Source organism: Megalobrama amblycephala, linkage group LG13 (assembly GCF_018812025.1).
Source record: "Megalobrama amblycephala isolate DHTTF-2021 linkage group LG13, ASM1881202v1, whole genome shotgun sequence".
Taxonomy (NCBI): domain Eukaryota; kingdom Metazoa; phylum Chordata; class Actinopteri; order Cypriniformes; family Xenocyprididae; genus Megalobrama; species Megalobrama amblycephala.
In genome coordinates, this window is record NC_063056.1 from 32,295,197 (window position 1) to 32,313,156 (window position 17,960).

At 35.6% G+C, this 17,960-nt stretch overlaps 1 protein-coding gene across 6 annotated transcripts in view; it reads left to right on the top strand.

The window, feature by feature from the left end:
- The window catches only part of oxr1a (oxidation resistance 1a), a 180,453-nt gene that overhangs the window by 131,333 nt on the left and 31,160 nt on the right, over positions 1–17,960 (top strand). For all 6 annotated transcript variants that reach the window (XM_048154020.1, XM_048154021.1, XM_048154019.1 and 3 more), the window contains 2 exons: positions 1,429–1,536; positions 3,786–3,902. In XM_048154020.1, coding sequence (XP_048009977.1) covers positions 1,429–1,536; positions 3,786–3,902 — 225 coding nt within the window. The remainder of the gene's footprint in view (positions 1–1,428; positions 1,537–3,785; positions 3,903–17,960) is intronic.

A 17,960-nucleotide genomic window follows, 5' to 3' on the forward strand; every position in this document is an offset into this window, starting at 1 on the left:
TAGGTTTTTGTCCTCTCACTTACAAACACAAACATTTTTTCTTTTCTTTTTTAGCTGGCTTTTCACTGTACGTGACCTCAATTTTTATATTTATTTTTTACATTTTTATTTTTTTTTTACTGGATAATGGTCTGCTGGCTAACATTCTATAGTAGTAGTTGGTGCTTAGGATAAAGTTAGTTAAAATGATAAATCAACAGGTCTTTCACACATAGTTGATGGTTGGACATGTGCAGAATGTGGAGTAACACAAACTGGATCAGAATTGGATCAAAGATCAGAATTGGACTAGAAATTAATAGCAGATTTACACTACCGTTCAAAAGTTTTGGGTCAGTGTGTGTGTGTGTGTGTGTGTGTGTGTGTGTGTGTGTGTGTGTGTGTGTGTGTATATATATAATATATATATATAATATATAATTTATTTATTTATTTAGAAGGAAAGAAATTAAAACTTTAGTTCAGCAAGGATACATTACATTGATCAAAAGTGAGAGTAAAGACTTTCAAAGATTTGTTTAATGTTTCTTGAGCAGCAAAGGATCATGTGACACTAAAGACTGGAGTAATGAAAATTCAGCTTTGCCATCACAGGAATAAATTATATTTTAAAATATATTCAAATAGAAAAAAAAAAAAAATCACTCAACATTCAATATTACTGTTTTTACTGTATTTTTTTATTAATCAAATAAATGCAGCCTTAGTGAGCATAAGAGACTTCTTTTAAAAAACATTTAAAAAATCGTACCAACCCCAAACTTTTGAATGGTGGTTTAGGACATTCACCTTGTGTAGACCAAAAGGAATTGTCTGGCTACCACCAGACCAAGCTCAATTTAAAATTGAACATTGGTCTGGGGAGTTTCCTATGTATTTCCTACTGCACAAGAGGCGTGATCAACGAGCATTATTCAATTGGATAGTCCTTCAACCAATCAGATCAACGATCCGGGTGACGTACTTTGCAGAGCGACGCAAAAACTCCAGACAGGTTTAGTTTGTAGCATTGATCAGCGGTTTGCAGAAGCAGCAATGGCATTGAGCAATTTTTGCAGGTTGTGCAAAAAAACATGAAAGTGATCGGTATTTACACCCACTTGAGCGATTTGTTTGCTAAACTAAAGAAGTCATTCAGCATCGTCGAGAGGTTAAAAGGAATTGGATTGACGGTCGTGCTTGCCGTCATCGTGTTATACCCGCCAATAGCGAGCAAGGTGGATAAAGCCAGTCTGTGATTGGTTCCCGCAAAAGTGTAACAGAAGCAGTAGAAATGAATGTAACGGTTTCCAGACTGAGTTGCCGGGCGGAATCAAATCGCCGGCAGATCAGGCTGGGTTTACCCAGACTACAAAAGGAACGCAAAGAAATGGTTTTCTCTTCTCCCTTTTCCTTGTTTTCACATGTTTTTGTACATGTGTTGTGCAGGTGGAGTCACGGGACACTCTAAACAGCATCTCGCTGAAGTTTGACACCACTCCCAATGAACTTGTTCAGCTCAACAAACTCTTCTCCAGAAATGTGGTCCCTGGTCAGGTGTGTATTTTCATATTTAATATCCTGTTTCACTCATAAATATGTCACATTTCTGAAGTAAAATTAGTTTTTTATTAGTGTTTTGCTCTGAAATATGTGACATTACAGAAGTAAAAAAGGTTGTAAATGCCATTACACATTGGCTATAAAGTCACAAAAATCACACACTCTTAACTGAATTCATGGCGGGTTTCGTCTGCAGACACTCATTACAACGCTTCACTCCCTCGCCATTAGATCTCTGCCAAGCGTTAGACAAAGAATCAATCTCTCACTGTTTAATATAGTGCAACAGCATATCAATTATTGGCCGATATGACATTTAACCAGATAATATCTCTCAGATAGATGGAGTGATTAATGACTTCACTTTTCCAGTCAGTGCATGAGCGGTTATGAAAGATCTCTTGCTAAACAGCTCCAGTATTGCTTCATCATCTCCTCACAAATACATGTTAAGCAAAGCTGAAGTCCGGATCGTTGATATTCACGTAGCGCTGGGTGCAGTAATGAGAGGGTAATAGATAGAGTCAGGCGCTGAAGATTGTGACCGCTGCCTGACGCAGTACAGCTAGAGGGCTCTCAGCGCAGATCACGTGACCAAACTCTGCGGCTCCTTCCATTAGCGTAATCCTCACCAGTGTTTCAGACTGCTGAACAGCCCCTCCACGCTGACTCCACCACCCCCAAACTAATACAAGTGGAGCCCAGTTCGGTGTTCAGAGATCTGAGGTGCACCTGGAGAGACCACATTAGATGGGATGAACTTTGAGATTTTGATTACTGATTTCTTCCCTGTACTTTCCCTGTATTGTACCGTTTTGCATGGGAATGTTTAAAAAATTGCAATAAAATAGAAAGTTTGTGTATGTGAGTATGTATTATAATATATATATATATATATATATATATATATATAATATATATGCACACAGGGCCTAAATTAACACTCGCCCAAAACACCAAATGCGAGTAAAAATCTGTGTTCGTGAGTATATGAGAATGTACTGTGTCAGCCGCCAGATGGTGGTAACATTTTTATGAATTCTTAACAATGCAGTGTTGTGAGAACATGAACGTCAACGACGCTCTGTACAGTTGACGGTCAGTGCAGTGCGAAAGTTTAAGCCTTTTCACTGTAAATATTCAAGCGCTTAACTCTTAAAGTGACAGCATCCTAATAATCCTGCTGCTGTCTGTTTTTAATGTTAACCAAAGAACAAAGGGAAAGAAATCTCTCACTGCTCTTGAACTTTAAAAAGGATATGCAGTGTTATTTATTTGATTTGACTACTTTATTAAATTTCTGTACCTTGAAACTACTGTTAGACCTGCATGAAAAGCACTGTTTAATTGTTTTTTTTTCTTTTTTCTTTTTTGCATTGTATTTATTTGTGCTATTGCTTGTAATTTGATCATTTGTTCTTATTGTATTACTGACTGTTTACTTGTCTTTTAAAGTATAGCCTATTAATATTATATTAATTTAGCTAGTAGTTTTAGGTGTGGTATGGAAATTGAAATAGAGGATTGTGAATTTTCACTAATATCTAAAATATTGGTTCATAACTGACTGTTTTTGTTTTATGGCTGGTAAAAAATCGTTTTGGCTGGTAAATTTTCTTAAGTCACGGCCATTGGCAGGTGTGGCAAAAGGTTAGTTTTAGGCCCTGTGTGTGTGTGTGTGTGTGTGTGTGTATATATATATATATATATATATATATATATATATATATATATATATATATATATTATTATTATTTATTTTATTTTTTTAATGTTTTGGAAAGTGTTTAAAATGATAGATTCAGAATGGATTTGTTCTTTTTCAGCTTCAAATTTTACAGACTTAGCAATATTTTGAATCTGTCTGTCCATCCATCATCCATCCATGTGTCCATCTATCCATCCATCCATCCATCCATCCATAAAATTATTCTGACAAAATCTTTTTTTTTTTTTTTGAAGATGACATCAAAGGTAAAAATGATTAATTATAAAGTAATACATTATAGTAATACATAATAAGTAATACATAAAGTATAAAAATGCAAACAGTTTTATTTTCAGGTTGTACAGTGGTAATTGTTATTGTCAATTTATAAAAACACTAGAGGTCTATGATACAGTATGTCCTCATTTACATAAGTAGAATCATATGTGTGTGTATTGATTGTGCATCCACGCATGCAGTTACTGGCTGCCGTGGCTGGTGTTTATAAAGTGTTACGCTGTGGTTGTGTTTGCAGGTTCTGTATGTTCCTGATCCAGAGTATGTTTCCAGTGCGGGCAGCTCTCCCTCCTTCAGTCCCAGCAGCCCACTCTCTCCCACCTCCTCAGAAGCTGACCTGGAGAAAGTGACCACAGTATGTGACATTTCCTTCTTCACACCCCACAGCCTCATCATTTAACCTGTGCTCTTGAGGGACTCGCACACAATCAGACATGCCCTGAGCATGGCATGCGTTCATACTGAAGGCTCTCTGGGAATTTTATAACAATTTTCCAAAATCGAAGCTTTGTGTGATTGTGTATCTTTTGCTTTCTGGTTTACAAGAATCATGTGAGAGGGCCTTAATAGAACAGTGATATCATGAGCCGGCAGAACGAAATGCTGCTGTTCATTGTTAGTCAGGAAACATTGTGCTTTGTTTTTCATCAGCTGATAGGAAGAATGCCAGTCTTGCAGAAAAGCTCTCCATTAGGTTGTCGAGGTATCCATGTGTTTGTCAAGACGAATAAGAGCTGGAATTGTTGACTTTAGATAATTAACTCAGTGTCAACACATTTGTCTTTAAAGCTGAATGTAATTGTTAAAATACTTCCTTGTATCCAAGTTTAATATGCAGAGACAACTAGAAGACATTCATAGGATGATTCTTTTAAATGTGTAAAGATTGTGGCTCTCTGGTGCCGTCAAAACACTGACTAATGTCAAATAGAAGAAGTGTTCAGAAAAAACTATTCTGCAAAATACCAATTCTGTTTGGTACTTACCTGGCAAATTACATGCTTCAACTTTAAATATTGCAAATATACCACTGTCAATCTAATATTAGTTACCAATGAAGAACAGATGTATACATAAAATATTTATATGCCGCAAATAATGTACTACTGTAAATTTGCTTTGGAGTAGATTTTGAGAACACCTGACTCAAGGCTGTGGTTTTTCACTGTCGGACGTGATATTTACACGCCCTCTGTAATCAAATACCTGCCATGAGCTGTGTTGACTTGCCCTCATTCTTAGAAGCACTTCATCTAAATCCCAAAGAAATGAGCCGATACTGGTGTGATTAATAGAACTGGGTGATAAATGGAGAAAAAAAAACCTTTTCACTATATATATATATATATATATACAGTCAAACAAAATTCAAAATTTATTCAGACACCTTGAACTTTTAATTCATTAATACAGATAACACTTAAGCAAAACATGGTCAAGTCAAAGTGTTTTGGTTTCAAATTTTTATCAATTTTACTGGTAGTCCACGGTCTTACTTTATTTTGCTGTCCTTACATAAATTAACTATAGTGTCCTGCACCCACTAGTAAAAATATATCAAAAATATCAAAAACGTCTGAATAATTTTTGGTTTGACATATATATACATATTCCCTTTAAGCCACTTGCTCTAAAATGGCTTAAAGGCTGTTGTTTTTCCCTCCAGTCAAAGTAACCATCTATTAAACATTTCGTTGTTGCTAATAATATTCTCAATTTTTAATGCAATAAAATAAATTATAATAAAAATCTAGTAGGAAAACTACAGCTACAGGTTTTATTTTATTATGCAAAAAAAAAAAAACATAGGAAAACAAAGCTCGCAGGAAAAAGCATACATTGACTACAACATAATCATTATGACAGCCTGGCCAAAAATTCAGCAAAATTTGGCATGTTTCATTGCATTATCACAAAAAAATTATTGACTCCATGCACAGCTACGCAATATGCTCACAAAATCTTTAAAAAAAAATTTGATTAATATTTGAATAAATGGTGAAAATAGTATAATTGTGAAATATTACAATTTAAATAACTGTTTTCTATTTAAATAAATATTTTAAAATGTGTATATATAGGAAGGGTTGATCCTGAAAACATTTTGCACTTGCTCTTTTTGCACTTTTTGTGGCCTCTGGAAAATAAATTAGTTTGAGCTTTTTTTTTTTACTTTATTCTTGTGTGCGGAGCTTTCATGTTTTTTGTTCTTGGAGTAATCTTTGGATCTACGCACCACCAGAAGCTGTATGTATAAGTATTCGTTTGGATTGTGATCTGGCGCTACACTTTTCCGGTTTCCCTATAAAATGTATATATAATACATACATATATTCTGTTTGGCAGTAAAAGGCTTTACCTTCAGCATCTTACAAAGAGGCCGCTGTACCTCACTGCCTCCTGGTCTCCATAGTGACTGCTGTGACGGTGCCTTTTGCAAACCTGCCTGCTTATGTGCTCAGCCTTAGACGCTCCTTTCCCTTTCGTTTTTCACACATATCTATTTAGACCGTTCCTCTGGGAAAAGAAAGCTGTGATCTGTCTAGCAGTCTGAGACAGGTGCTGCACTGGGAATGAAATGACCTGTTCCAAAATCCAGTGAGCTGCCTACCTAGACACATTGTAGGTGTGCTTCTGACCTTGTTTTATCTAGAATTTAAGACACTTCTCTCTTCATGGAGAAGGCAATCCCAGAATGCATTTCACAAAGCTCTGTAACAAAATTCATTCAAGGCAAGAAATATTTTATCAATTGGATTTAGTGCATATTTAGTTCAAGTAAATTGGACCATGTGTATATATCTGTGTTTGCTGTTTATTTTTATGCTTATAGAGTGGTGTAGGAATGACGTCATTAGACTAATTCGCCGCTGGTTCCTTCGAGATTTTCTTATGGGGTTTCATAAAAGCCTGTAGTAAACATACTGTAGCTTGACTATACTTTGACGATTTGTTTTACAACATGAATTACACACACCCATAGCAAAAACACAAATTTTGAAGCCGTTATGTTAATTTTTCATATTCATTGTTCAAGTAACTAGATAAGAGAGCTTGGGGTGTGAACAAAACATCAAAGTATCATCAAGTTATGTTTACCACAGGCTTTATTTTACTAATAAATTGAAAACCCCCATTATAAAACCCCATAGGAAAATCTCGAAGGAACCAGCGGCAAATTAGACTTCCTGGTTCTGACATCATACCTGCACCACTCTATTAGAGTATCACATTGTATAGGCTTTGCATCATGCTAATGTAATCAATCAATCCTATGAATATAACGTTGGAATCAATTGTGAGTCTCTGGACATACTTAATGTTAGGAATGTTAGGATAATGTATAACTAACCAATATTAAAATTATATACCATTTTGTCTAAATAAATTAAAGGGGACCTATTATGCCATTTTACAAAATGTAATACAAGTCCCAGAATGTATCTTTGAAATTTCAGCTCAAAATACCCCACAGATCATTTATTATAGCTTGTCAAATTTGCCCCTATGTGGGTGTGAACAAAAACATGCTGTTTTTGTGTGTGTCCCTTTAAATGCAAATGAGCTGCTGCTCCCGCCCACTTTCCAGAAGAGGGCGGAGCTTTAACAGTCCGCGCTTCGGTTGCTCAACAACAACAAAGCTGGAGAATCTCACACAGCCAAAATGATGATTGTCAGTAACGGTGTTCAGCCTTACATTGTTCAAACCGGAGTCGACAATGATGGAGAGACTCAGGAAGAAGTTACAACGTTTCTGAATGGTTAGTGGATAAATTTATGTAGTTGCTGTGGAGTTGATTCAACTCATCGACTAGCATGTGCCGTCATGTTAATGTTTATGTAAATTTTAGGGTTAGTGATGTCATCAACCCGGGAAGAAGCTCTTTGTAGTCTCTACCAGCCGTTTGTTGTAGTCCTTTCTTTAAAAGAAAATATCTCCCTTTGCATTGAACTTTGAGCGTTGTAACTTTGCAGATGTTGTTTATGATCAAACTGCAACATTACACATTTACTAAAGTTAAAAAAGCGAAATCATAATCAACCACCCCTTTAAATAAAAATAAAACAGTAAAGGCATCACAACATTATAATACAGTATACAAAATATAGTACAGTATAAAAATGGATATTCATTTTGAGATTTGATTACATTACAAATAAATTAACTTTAAGTGAATGTTGATGATGGCAAAGACAATTTCAAAGTAAAAATAGTACAATTAAATATCCAATAATGACAGATATATATCAAATACCAGCTGGTATTTGTACATTTACAAATTTTCCAATATGAATTAATTACCGATATATCGTGCATCCCTACTTAATGTATGTTCTTGTGTTGCAAACAAGCCTCAGTACTCAAGGGGGCAATAGATTTACCTTCAAATGTCAAATGGATTTGTTATGAATAATTAATCAGGTAGCTAACTATAAACATATTGACTTCAGAGCAATTGTCTTCAAACTGTTGCTCGGCTCTGACAGTAGGTGACCTGAAAAAAAACTGTAGAAGACTGTTATGCTAAAGTTCGGTAGAGCGCCCCTTGTGGCAATGCCGAGAATGCAACACCTACTTGCATGTGTGTTAAATTTAGCAGTGCTCATTGACCTCCTCAGCCAGAGAGTCTTTTCCCTGCACACTACAGAGTCCTCCAGAGACACAGCAGGGTGAACCAGGTGCGGTTTGATTCAGTAGAGTAAAGAAAGCACTTCAGTAAAGCAAACAGCTCTTTTCCCAGGCTGTAACAATCTTTTAATTACGGAGCTGTTATTGCAGTGCTACAGAGTGGGATTATATTAATTATTAAAGCGGATGCCCTGGCATGTTTGTGTGTAATGAAGAGCAATAGTGAACACTGACCACAGGGTGCAGTTTATTTGCTTGGGGAAGTAGATGGATTCTCTCACCTCTACTGCTGCTGTAATGTGTCCTAAATCAATAGTTATTTTTACACGTAAGGTCAATTCTGTCAAAAAAGACAAAAATGTCATTTTTTAAAATTTGCATCAGTTTGCATCATGTCTGCTTATGACAAAACCAAGTATATACATATGTTTGTACAGTTTGTATAAATTAGCCCAAATTTCCAATTAATTCCCATTAAGTTTCCAGCTTGGAATACTTCCAAAATTCCCCAGCTTAACTTTGCATGGAAAATTTCTGGAAATTTACAGAAAATTTTCCACCCCTTTGTAACCCTAAAGGTACTACCATGGTAGTTTGAGGAATATGTAAATACTGTGGTAAACTATTTATTTATTTAAATTTATACATTTTTCGTTTATATTTTATATTCGTATTTCAATTATTTTAGTTAATGTATGAATATGTAAATGCTGTGGTAAACATTTATTTTTTTATTTTTTTTATATTAATTACTTATAATTAAGTTTCTTTATGCATTTACTTGAATTTAAATGTATTTATTCATTTATTTTAATTAATTTATTATATTGTATATTTATTTTCTCTTGCCCTCCTATTTCATTTATGTTTTTCCTTCTTGTTTGTCTGGTCTTCTGTAGTCTCGCATAGCCAGACCTTCAGACTGACAGCAGAAGGTCTGGACTCTATCGCAGCTTTCATTGGACAAAGACCGCCCTAGAGGACGTTTGACTGACATGTAACACAACCAGTCACATTTAGTTTTGTTCCGCGTCATGTTTAGGGGCATGAAAACGTAAGGTCGATGTCTCTATAATAGCAGACCGCCAAGAACGTTATGCAAGTTTACTGCAACAATGGAGCCACGAACTTTTAAAAATTCAGCGTTTAGTTGATCCTGGTAAGCGCTCATTGTCACAGTTATAAACACAATGGCATCCTTTCTTCCACAAGGGGGTTTGGCGTCACAGCATTTGTTTCCAGGTGGACCGTTAAAGGATGCGACACAAACGTCTCCCCAAAATCCTGTAGAATTTAACCAACCAGATGACGATTTGGAAAATCCTGAAGTGTTTCCAGTTAAGTGTGCCATATGCATCAGACGTTCAGCCAACGGTCCGTGGTTTGTAATCAAAATATTGTCTATTCTATTAATAAAATTGGTCTATTGTTGTGTTGATATTAAAAAAAAGAAAATGGTAATTTAGTTATTCATACAAATACTTTATGTAAACAAGGTGAACAGTCATTGGTCATATTACATGTCAGTCACGTGGTCTTTTCCTGTCTAAGTGGGTGGTTCTTGGCCGAGTAGATCAGACTGTGTACCGATAATCAAAAGTCTGACTATACAAGTAGCGCTGACTCCATCTATGAAATCTGGTGACTTTGAATTGAGTTTCCTGAGGAGTTTTTGCCTCGTATCGTCCTGATCTCACCCACCCTTCCTACCGCATGCTAAATTTAGTCTGTGTCACAAGAAAACGAGAGGGAGTGAGAGACTGGTGTGTGTGTGTGTCTGTTAGAGAGATGGCCAGTGTTAATTACCAGTGGCTGCTGGTGTTGGCTGATACTTGGAAAGGTGACTTTGTCCCAGTGTTACTGGTCTGATTTTATGCCCAGAAACTCTTGTGGTGCTTTGCCTCAGTCAATAACAGCATGAAACTCTGCAGATTAAAAGAGGTTACGAGGTGATGTTAAGTTAGCACTGCACGTTATCTTGGAGTTACAAGAAAATATTATCATCGGAAACTCTTACTTGACCTTTGTGACATCATGTATACCATTCAAAAAATGTTATTAATATATTTTAATTTAAATTAAAAATTTTATTCAGCACGACTCATTAAATTCCACCAAAACATTAAGCAGCACAACTGTTTCCAACATTGAAACATTAAGAAATGTTTCTTGAGCAGCAAATCAGCATATTAGAATGATTTCTGAAGGATCATGTGACACTGAAGACTGGAGTAATGATGCTGAAAATTCAGCTTTGCCAACAAAGGAATTAATTACGTTTTAAAATATATTGCAATAGAAAGCAGATATTTGAAATTGCAATAATATTTCAAATTTTTTCACAGAATTTATTTACTGTATTTTTGATCAAATAAATGCAGCCTTGCTGAGCATAAAAGACTTTAAAAAAACATTAAAAAATCTTACCGACCCCAAACTTTTGAATGATAGTGTACCTCTACATTTTGCTGTTTGCCATTTCACTATATATCAACAGTGTTACTTGGTGCACTTTCTTTGTTCTTATTCTTAAAGATTTTGCAAGAGCATATAAAGATAAATTAAGGTACTGATGAAGTATTTAGCTTTCAATAACAACAAAGCCACATATGGATCCATTTTGGGATCTTGAGCGTTGCCATAGAAACTAATAATTTCCGTATCTTAAGGACGTGAACGGCTTCAAGTAGAATGCAGATACCTATTTCAGTGATATCTGTCAGGTACTTTTGGCTTTTTCCCTGTAAAACCTGTTTCTGGTCACCAGATGGAGCTGCAGGTTGTCGTCCTAATATTTCACGATAAACAGCTGCATATAAATAAATCCACAGATGACAATTAATTCAAAGTGCTGTTGTCTCAGTTAATATGAGAGTCAGCTGACAGCATCCTTCTGCTGTGTTATTCATTTTCAGCATTCGCCTTATAATGGCAACAGAGCTGTTGAGATTTTGAGCGCTCATCTACTGCTTCAGACTAATAGCACATGAGTCATTAACATGAGCTGGAGAAATGTTGCATCTGAAGTTTAACAGTACTGTAAGGGTGTGTGTGAAGTTGAGATCAGTCCGGCGGTGATCTAATGATCACATGGATGTCACCCACCCACATGCGGAGCCCTGCAGTCAGGGTTAGTGCCCTTTTTCTAGGCTTAGGTTCTAAATCAAGCCACTGGTCTCCCCTAGGCTGGATTCACTGAGGCTGTGTAAAACCAGCCCAGCGTAGGTAAGCTCCAGATGGCCTAGAGGACATGTAGATACACACTTTTTTCCTCCTCCGTGTCGGATAGTAACGTCACCCAGCCAGAGGACACATTCTGTTGGTCTCTCTCCCACGGTCTTTGTGGTTTGGTAAAAGTCATGAGATGTTTTTCAAGAAGCACTGAATGCATGTTCCTTGACCTAAATACTTCAAAGAAGGTGCGTTTCTTGTAAACTAAATTTTATCATTGCAGAAAGTCATTGTGTTTGTTAACCTTTGTGCGCAGTCAGTCTGGTGATGGAGTAATTGAGTTGCATTGATTGCTGTGATCTGGTGCAGTAATGTTGTTTATGAATTGACCACCTGAGTCAGTCAGTTAAGACTGAATGACATTATTGGCCAGTACTGGTACAAATAAGGGCAATAAATGTCCTTCATTTTAATAAGGGACAAATTGAGAGACATTTTAGGTTGCACTGCAGAATTGATCTCAGCATCATTTTAATGTCAGTTTGTTTTAATCTGATTTCACAGAATTGTGTCGCCGCTTTCTCTTTTTTAACATTTTTTGTTTTTATTGTTAAAATTACTTGTCATTTTTTATTTGTACTTAATGTTTTTATAAAACATTTATTGAAATAGTCATTTTTTTGTATATCATTTTTATTTGTATTAATTTGTAAATTTTTTATGTAACTTTTTTCATTTATATTGTAAAAATGAATTGTCATTTTTTTATTTGTATATCATTTAAAAAAAAAAAAAAAAGACTTCTAATTTTTTAATTAATTATATTGTTTTGTAAAAAATGACTTGTCATTTTTTATCCGTGTATCATTTTATTTGCAAAAATAACTTTTTTTATTTTAATAACAATTTTTGTTCATAAAACTTGACTTGCCATTTTTTATTTATATAAATTTTTTTGTTTGTAAAAATGATTTGTCATTTTTTTATATATGTAACATTTTTTGTAAACAGGGCTTATAATTTTTTTTATTTGTATATCTGTTTGGACTTTTTTGTAACACTTTACAATAAAGTTTCATTAGTTAATATTAGTTAACTACTTTAGTTAACATGAACAATGCTTCTACAGCATTTATTAATCTTAATGTTCATTTCCACATTTACTAATACATTATTGAAATCAAATGTTGTATTTGTTAATATTAGTTAACACTGTGAACTAACATGAACAAACAATGAACTACAATATTTTTATTAACTAACATTAAACCTGCTGTCCGCGATTTTTGGCCCTCCAGTGGTTAATAAATAGAACTGCACGCGTCTTGCAGAGGAACATTCTAGCCGGAGATACTTTTCTCCATGTATGTCTATGGCGAGTCACGCAGTTACTGTGATACTCTGCGGCGAGTCCTACCAGTCCTGTCTGAAAAAGTCAGAATATAAACACTTACTATAAGTGTACCATAATGATTCAGGATACGACAAAAACACGGTTTGGAAAATGGATTAATGTCGTGTATTCTCATTATATAATTTTTGAAAATTTTTAACACAAAAAAAGTTGCGGACTGCAGCTTTAAAAAGATTATAAAATTGTTAGTTCCTGTCCTTGATTCTGATTGGTCAATAGAATGACTTCTTCACTCAACGGTTCTGAGTATCACTGCACAACACCCTTAACAACCACTCTTAGCAACGTAAACTGTATGTTCTCAATTTATATTGTTCATTGAAGCTTACAGTATTATGTAGAAGAGTACTGTGAGAAAGAGAGTTTATTACCTGCATTCAGATTTAGCATTTTCCTTCAGGTCAGTCCTATGTTCATGATAAAAAAAAATATGTTTAAATATCCGCTGCAATATCTTGTCCTTTTTAACAATTAAGGGGTTTTCTCATGACTGACAGCACTAGTTAATCAATTTGCCAGTTGTGTCTTGTTCCGTGTTCACAACAATTCAGTCTTTTCAATACAAAAGTCTTCACTACTGAATGACTCACTCATAAAGACAGTCTTTACTGCCATCTAATGGCGTAATAATCTAACTTCTGTTGCTGTTCACGATCAGGGACTATTTTTCTGGCAGAAGGAAGGCTTTTAGTGATTTTACTTCATGAAAGTTGCATTGATACATGTGTCTGGCTTTAATATTTGTATTGTGCGGTAATCGTTTTATAAAAGCAACAAGGTACTCGAGGCTAGTGCTGTATCGTGAATAAGTCACGGCTGAAGGGGTTGCAGGCACTCCGCTTCGCTTTCCCTTATTTCTCACTGTAAAATATTGCTCATTGTTAGTTCATGTTAGTTAATACATTAACTAATGTTAACAAACGAGACTTTACTGTAAAGTTTTATCTTTTTTTATTAGTAAAAATGACTTGACTTCGCACTTTGCATATTCTTCCTCTACAGAAAGTTTTGCTAAAAGTGAATTTTGTCAACTTTTAGGGGTACACTTGAATGTACAGTGCCTCAGTCATTTCTAAAACACATGGACTATTAGCCATTCAGATAACTGACTGACTGGTCAATTTTGACAATATGTAGTTTTGCACATTCCTGGCACAGATAAAGTGATCCTTTTATCCATCCCTAAATCCTAAATAAAGCTCTACAGCATGCAGGGATGGCATCGTTTGTTCTTTTAAACTTCTACTAAGTTCCTAATCAACATCTTTCCGGGAACACTAGATGTTCTTTTGTATTCCGGTGGTTAATAACTGCTTTGATAATGAACCGAGCTATAAACAGCAAGCTGGCGTCAGAGCTCTGGAAATACACAAAGCTATTTGCGTTTCCGTGCACGTTACACCGGTGGCATCCTTCCTCCCGACAAATGCCTTGCTCCAGGGCTGCCAGAAGAGGAAACTGTTTGAAATAGGCGGAGAGTGTTAACTGTGAACAGGGTTTCATGAAGGCATGTTTTGACTCTCTGGTTGCTTATTCGGGGATCCGATGGGTGGGCCGGACTGTCACAGCACGCAGGACGTGCGATGTTGAGGCCACAGGGCGGGAACAGCGGTCGCTGTGCTTGTCAGGGAAGATTTTGTGAGAGCGAGAGGTTTGGATTATAAAATATTAATTGTAAATGAGTTGAATATGTGAATAAAATGTTGTCTGTATTATTTATAGTGTTCTGACGCAGACATTGTGCTTGATTATGAGCAGTTACGTCAAAGGCATCAGACAATTTAAGCTCATTTCCAAATCTTTTTTAACATTATAATGAATTATGTACGTTTACTGTAGTCTATTTAAAATCTACATTGTAAATAAACATCAAATTACTATAACATTATTTTCTAGACAAAGACTCCTGTGTTTTGAACGGTGAGTGGATTCTAATTTAAACACGTCTGATTGGCCATTGCATTCGAGAAATCAACTGATATGTCTGTGATTGGCTACACTGCTTAATGCTGCAAAACACATTGTAAATAGAAACCTTTGACGCTCTCAAGAACGCAAACACCATATCTGTTTCACTAAAATGCTCTTATTATGGAGAAAACTGATCCTAGACAAGCAGTTTTGGGCAGTTCTTTGCTCTAAAAGCAATCAGAAGCAGCAGTAAATTGAGTGAGAGAATACCATGCTAGACTCTAGTCCTTGGCCAGGGGAAGGCTAAGCCTTGCCCAGCCTTACACACACTCCGCCTATGTATATATATGAAATATATAGTGTATATTTGTGTGTGTGTGTGTATATATATATTTACAAGATGTATGCCTGAGTCCTACAATAATGGCACTGAGGCAATGGCAAATTCTGATTGCTATTACATTTTTTATATATATATATATATATATATATATATATATATATATATATATATATATATATATATATATATAATATTGCAGTGTGGTGCATTTTACTCTAGCATGTTACCGTAAATTTGCCCTAGAACCAGTTTTTACAAGATGTAATATAAGTCTAAGGTGTCCCCTGAATGTGTCTGTGAAGTTTCAGCTCAAAATACCCCATAGATTTTTTTTCATTAATTTTTTTAACTGCCTATTTTGAAGCATCATTAACTATGCACCGATTAAGTGTGTGCGGCCCCTTTAAATCCTCTCACTCCCTGCCCCTCGAGCTCTCGACTATTATACAGTGCATTTACAAAGTTCACACAGCTAATATAACCCTCAAATGGATCTTTACCAAATGTTCGTCATGCATACTGCATGCATGCATTGGATCATGTGAGTATTGTATTTATTTGGATGTTTACATTTGATTCTGAATGAGTTTGAGGCTGTGCTTCGTGGCTAACGGCTAATGCTACACTGCTGGAGAGATTTATAAAGAATGAAGTTGTGTTTATGCATTATACAGACTGCAAGTGTTTAAAAATGAAAACTTTAACCACATTTAACAGTACATTAGCAACATGTTAACGAAACATTTAGAAAGATAATTTACAAATATCACTAAAAATATCATGATATCATGGATCATGTCAGTTATTATCGCTCCATATGCCATTTTTCGCTATTGTTCTTGCTTACCTAGTCTGATGATTCAGCTGTGCAGATCCAGACGTTAATACTGGCTGCCTTTGTGAAATGCTTTGAACATGGGCTGGCATATGCAAATATTGGGGGCGTACATATTAATGATCCTGACTGTTGCGTCACAGTCGGTGTTATGTTGAGATTCGCCTGTTCTTCAGAGGTCTTTTAAACAAATGAGATTTATATAAGAAGGAGGAAACAGTGGTGTTTGAGACTCACTGTATGTAATTTCCATGTACTGAACTCTTGTTATTCAACTATGCCAAGGTAAATTCAATTTTTTTTATTCGATGGCACCTTTAAAGTGATAGTTCAACCAAAAATAAACACACTGTCATTATTTACTCACCCTCATTTCATTCCAAATCTGTTATGGCTTTCTTCTTTTCTGCTGAACACGAAAAGGCATATTTTGAAGAATGTTTCTGTGAACTGCTCTTTCCATACAGCGAAACTCAATGGGGTCCAAAAACACCATTGTGTCCCATTGACTTTGACAGAATCTTAATTTTTGGGTGAACTATCCCTTTAATACTTGTTAAAGCATGGATAAAGGATGTCTTTGGAAAATGTTGCCAATTATAGTGTTAAAATATTGGTATTCTATTCAGGTATCCTGATCGTGTACCTCTGCCTTTAATCACTATAATTGAGATGCACAGCAGTGGTGAGCATCTGATTGTGTCTGTGTTTTTAATAGTAAGATTTTCACAGAAGCTTTATAATGAATGAATAAACACTGCCACTGCCTTAGAGAGAGAGAGAGAAAGACAGAGAGGAGGAGAGATGAAGAGTCAGTGGTCTCTTGTGTAGTCACTACCCCAACATTTGCCCATCAGTGTCAGTTTGCTCCAGTCGGCTCTGAGATGCGTGTGTGTGGAGAGGTGAGAGTGGAAGTGTGTGTCGGAGGAAAGCAGACAGTTGTGGGCAGAAGGTTGTGTTTGCAGGAGACCCAGCACCCACTCTCTGGTCCCGCTGTCGGCTCTGAGTATTCATGCCTCCTCTAACACACACACACACACAGTCACACCACTACCCAGTGCTGTTCTGTGCTGCTTCAGAGAGACCAATATATGGCAAGAATGAGACCAGTTTGATTTAATGCAGTTCTTAATTCAGTCTCTCTCCTAAAGTTACACTACCATACACTACCGTTCAAAAGTTTGCTCGCCGTAAGATTAATTTGAATTATGTACACAACCATTCAAACCACTGAATGGTAATCTGTATAAAATCTACGTAATGAATACAATTAAAATTAGAGGGCTTTGACAAAGTAAGAGTACAGACTGATAATTTGGTCTTGGAAGAATTTAAGGAGAAATATTTGAGATCAGATTGAGATCTCTGACTTTTGGGATATCTGCAAAATCTGAGCAAAGTTTAAGACATTGAGATTTATTTTGAAACTCTTGTGATATTACTCAAATATTAGGACAACATTTTGAGAAACAGGAAAATTAGAAAATTTACTCTGCATTTAATTGAAGACATTGAAGAAATTTTAAAGAGATTTCATTTGCATTTTTTCTTTCCTACAGTCATAGTTTCCACCAAATTAACATATTTACTGCACAATGAAAATATGCTATAAACCAGCACTAATGTCAAACAAATTGAGTTTCTGGAGATCCTATATACATTTATTTTGATTTTACTGCAGTAACAATAGCTGTTGTGATTGATTATATTTTAGCAATATATATTATTCTGTCATGACCATTCTCAGCGTGTTTGGCATGGTAATGGATTTGACAATGTTGATATGTTTGGTCTTAGCGAACATTGCTGCTGCAGAGCAAGTGTTATGGCCACTTGGTATTTTGTTTTCATTTTGAATTGCCTTATTTTTCTGGCTCTGAATGAACTCTGAATCAAGTTATTTATATACAGTAAAATCATGATAATTATTTGTTTGTACTCTTTTTGTATTATTTACTTACGTGTTTCATGAATATTCCTGTTTATTTTTATTGATTGAATTGTAATGTTGGAGCCCCCCTGTGGTGACACACATTTAAGTATTGACAGGAAATGGCATCAGGGGGAGCGAATCAGTTTTCAACAGCTGTGATCAAAATGTGCTTGCAT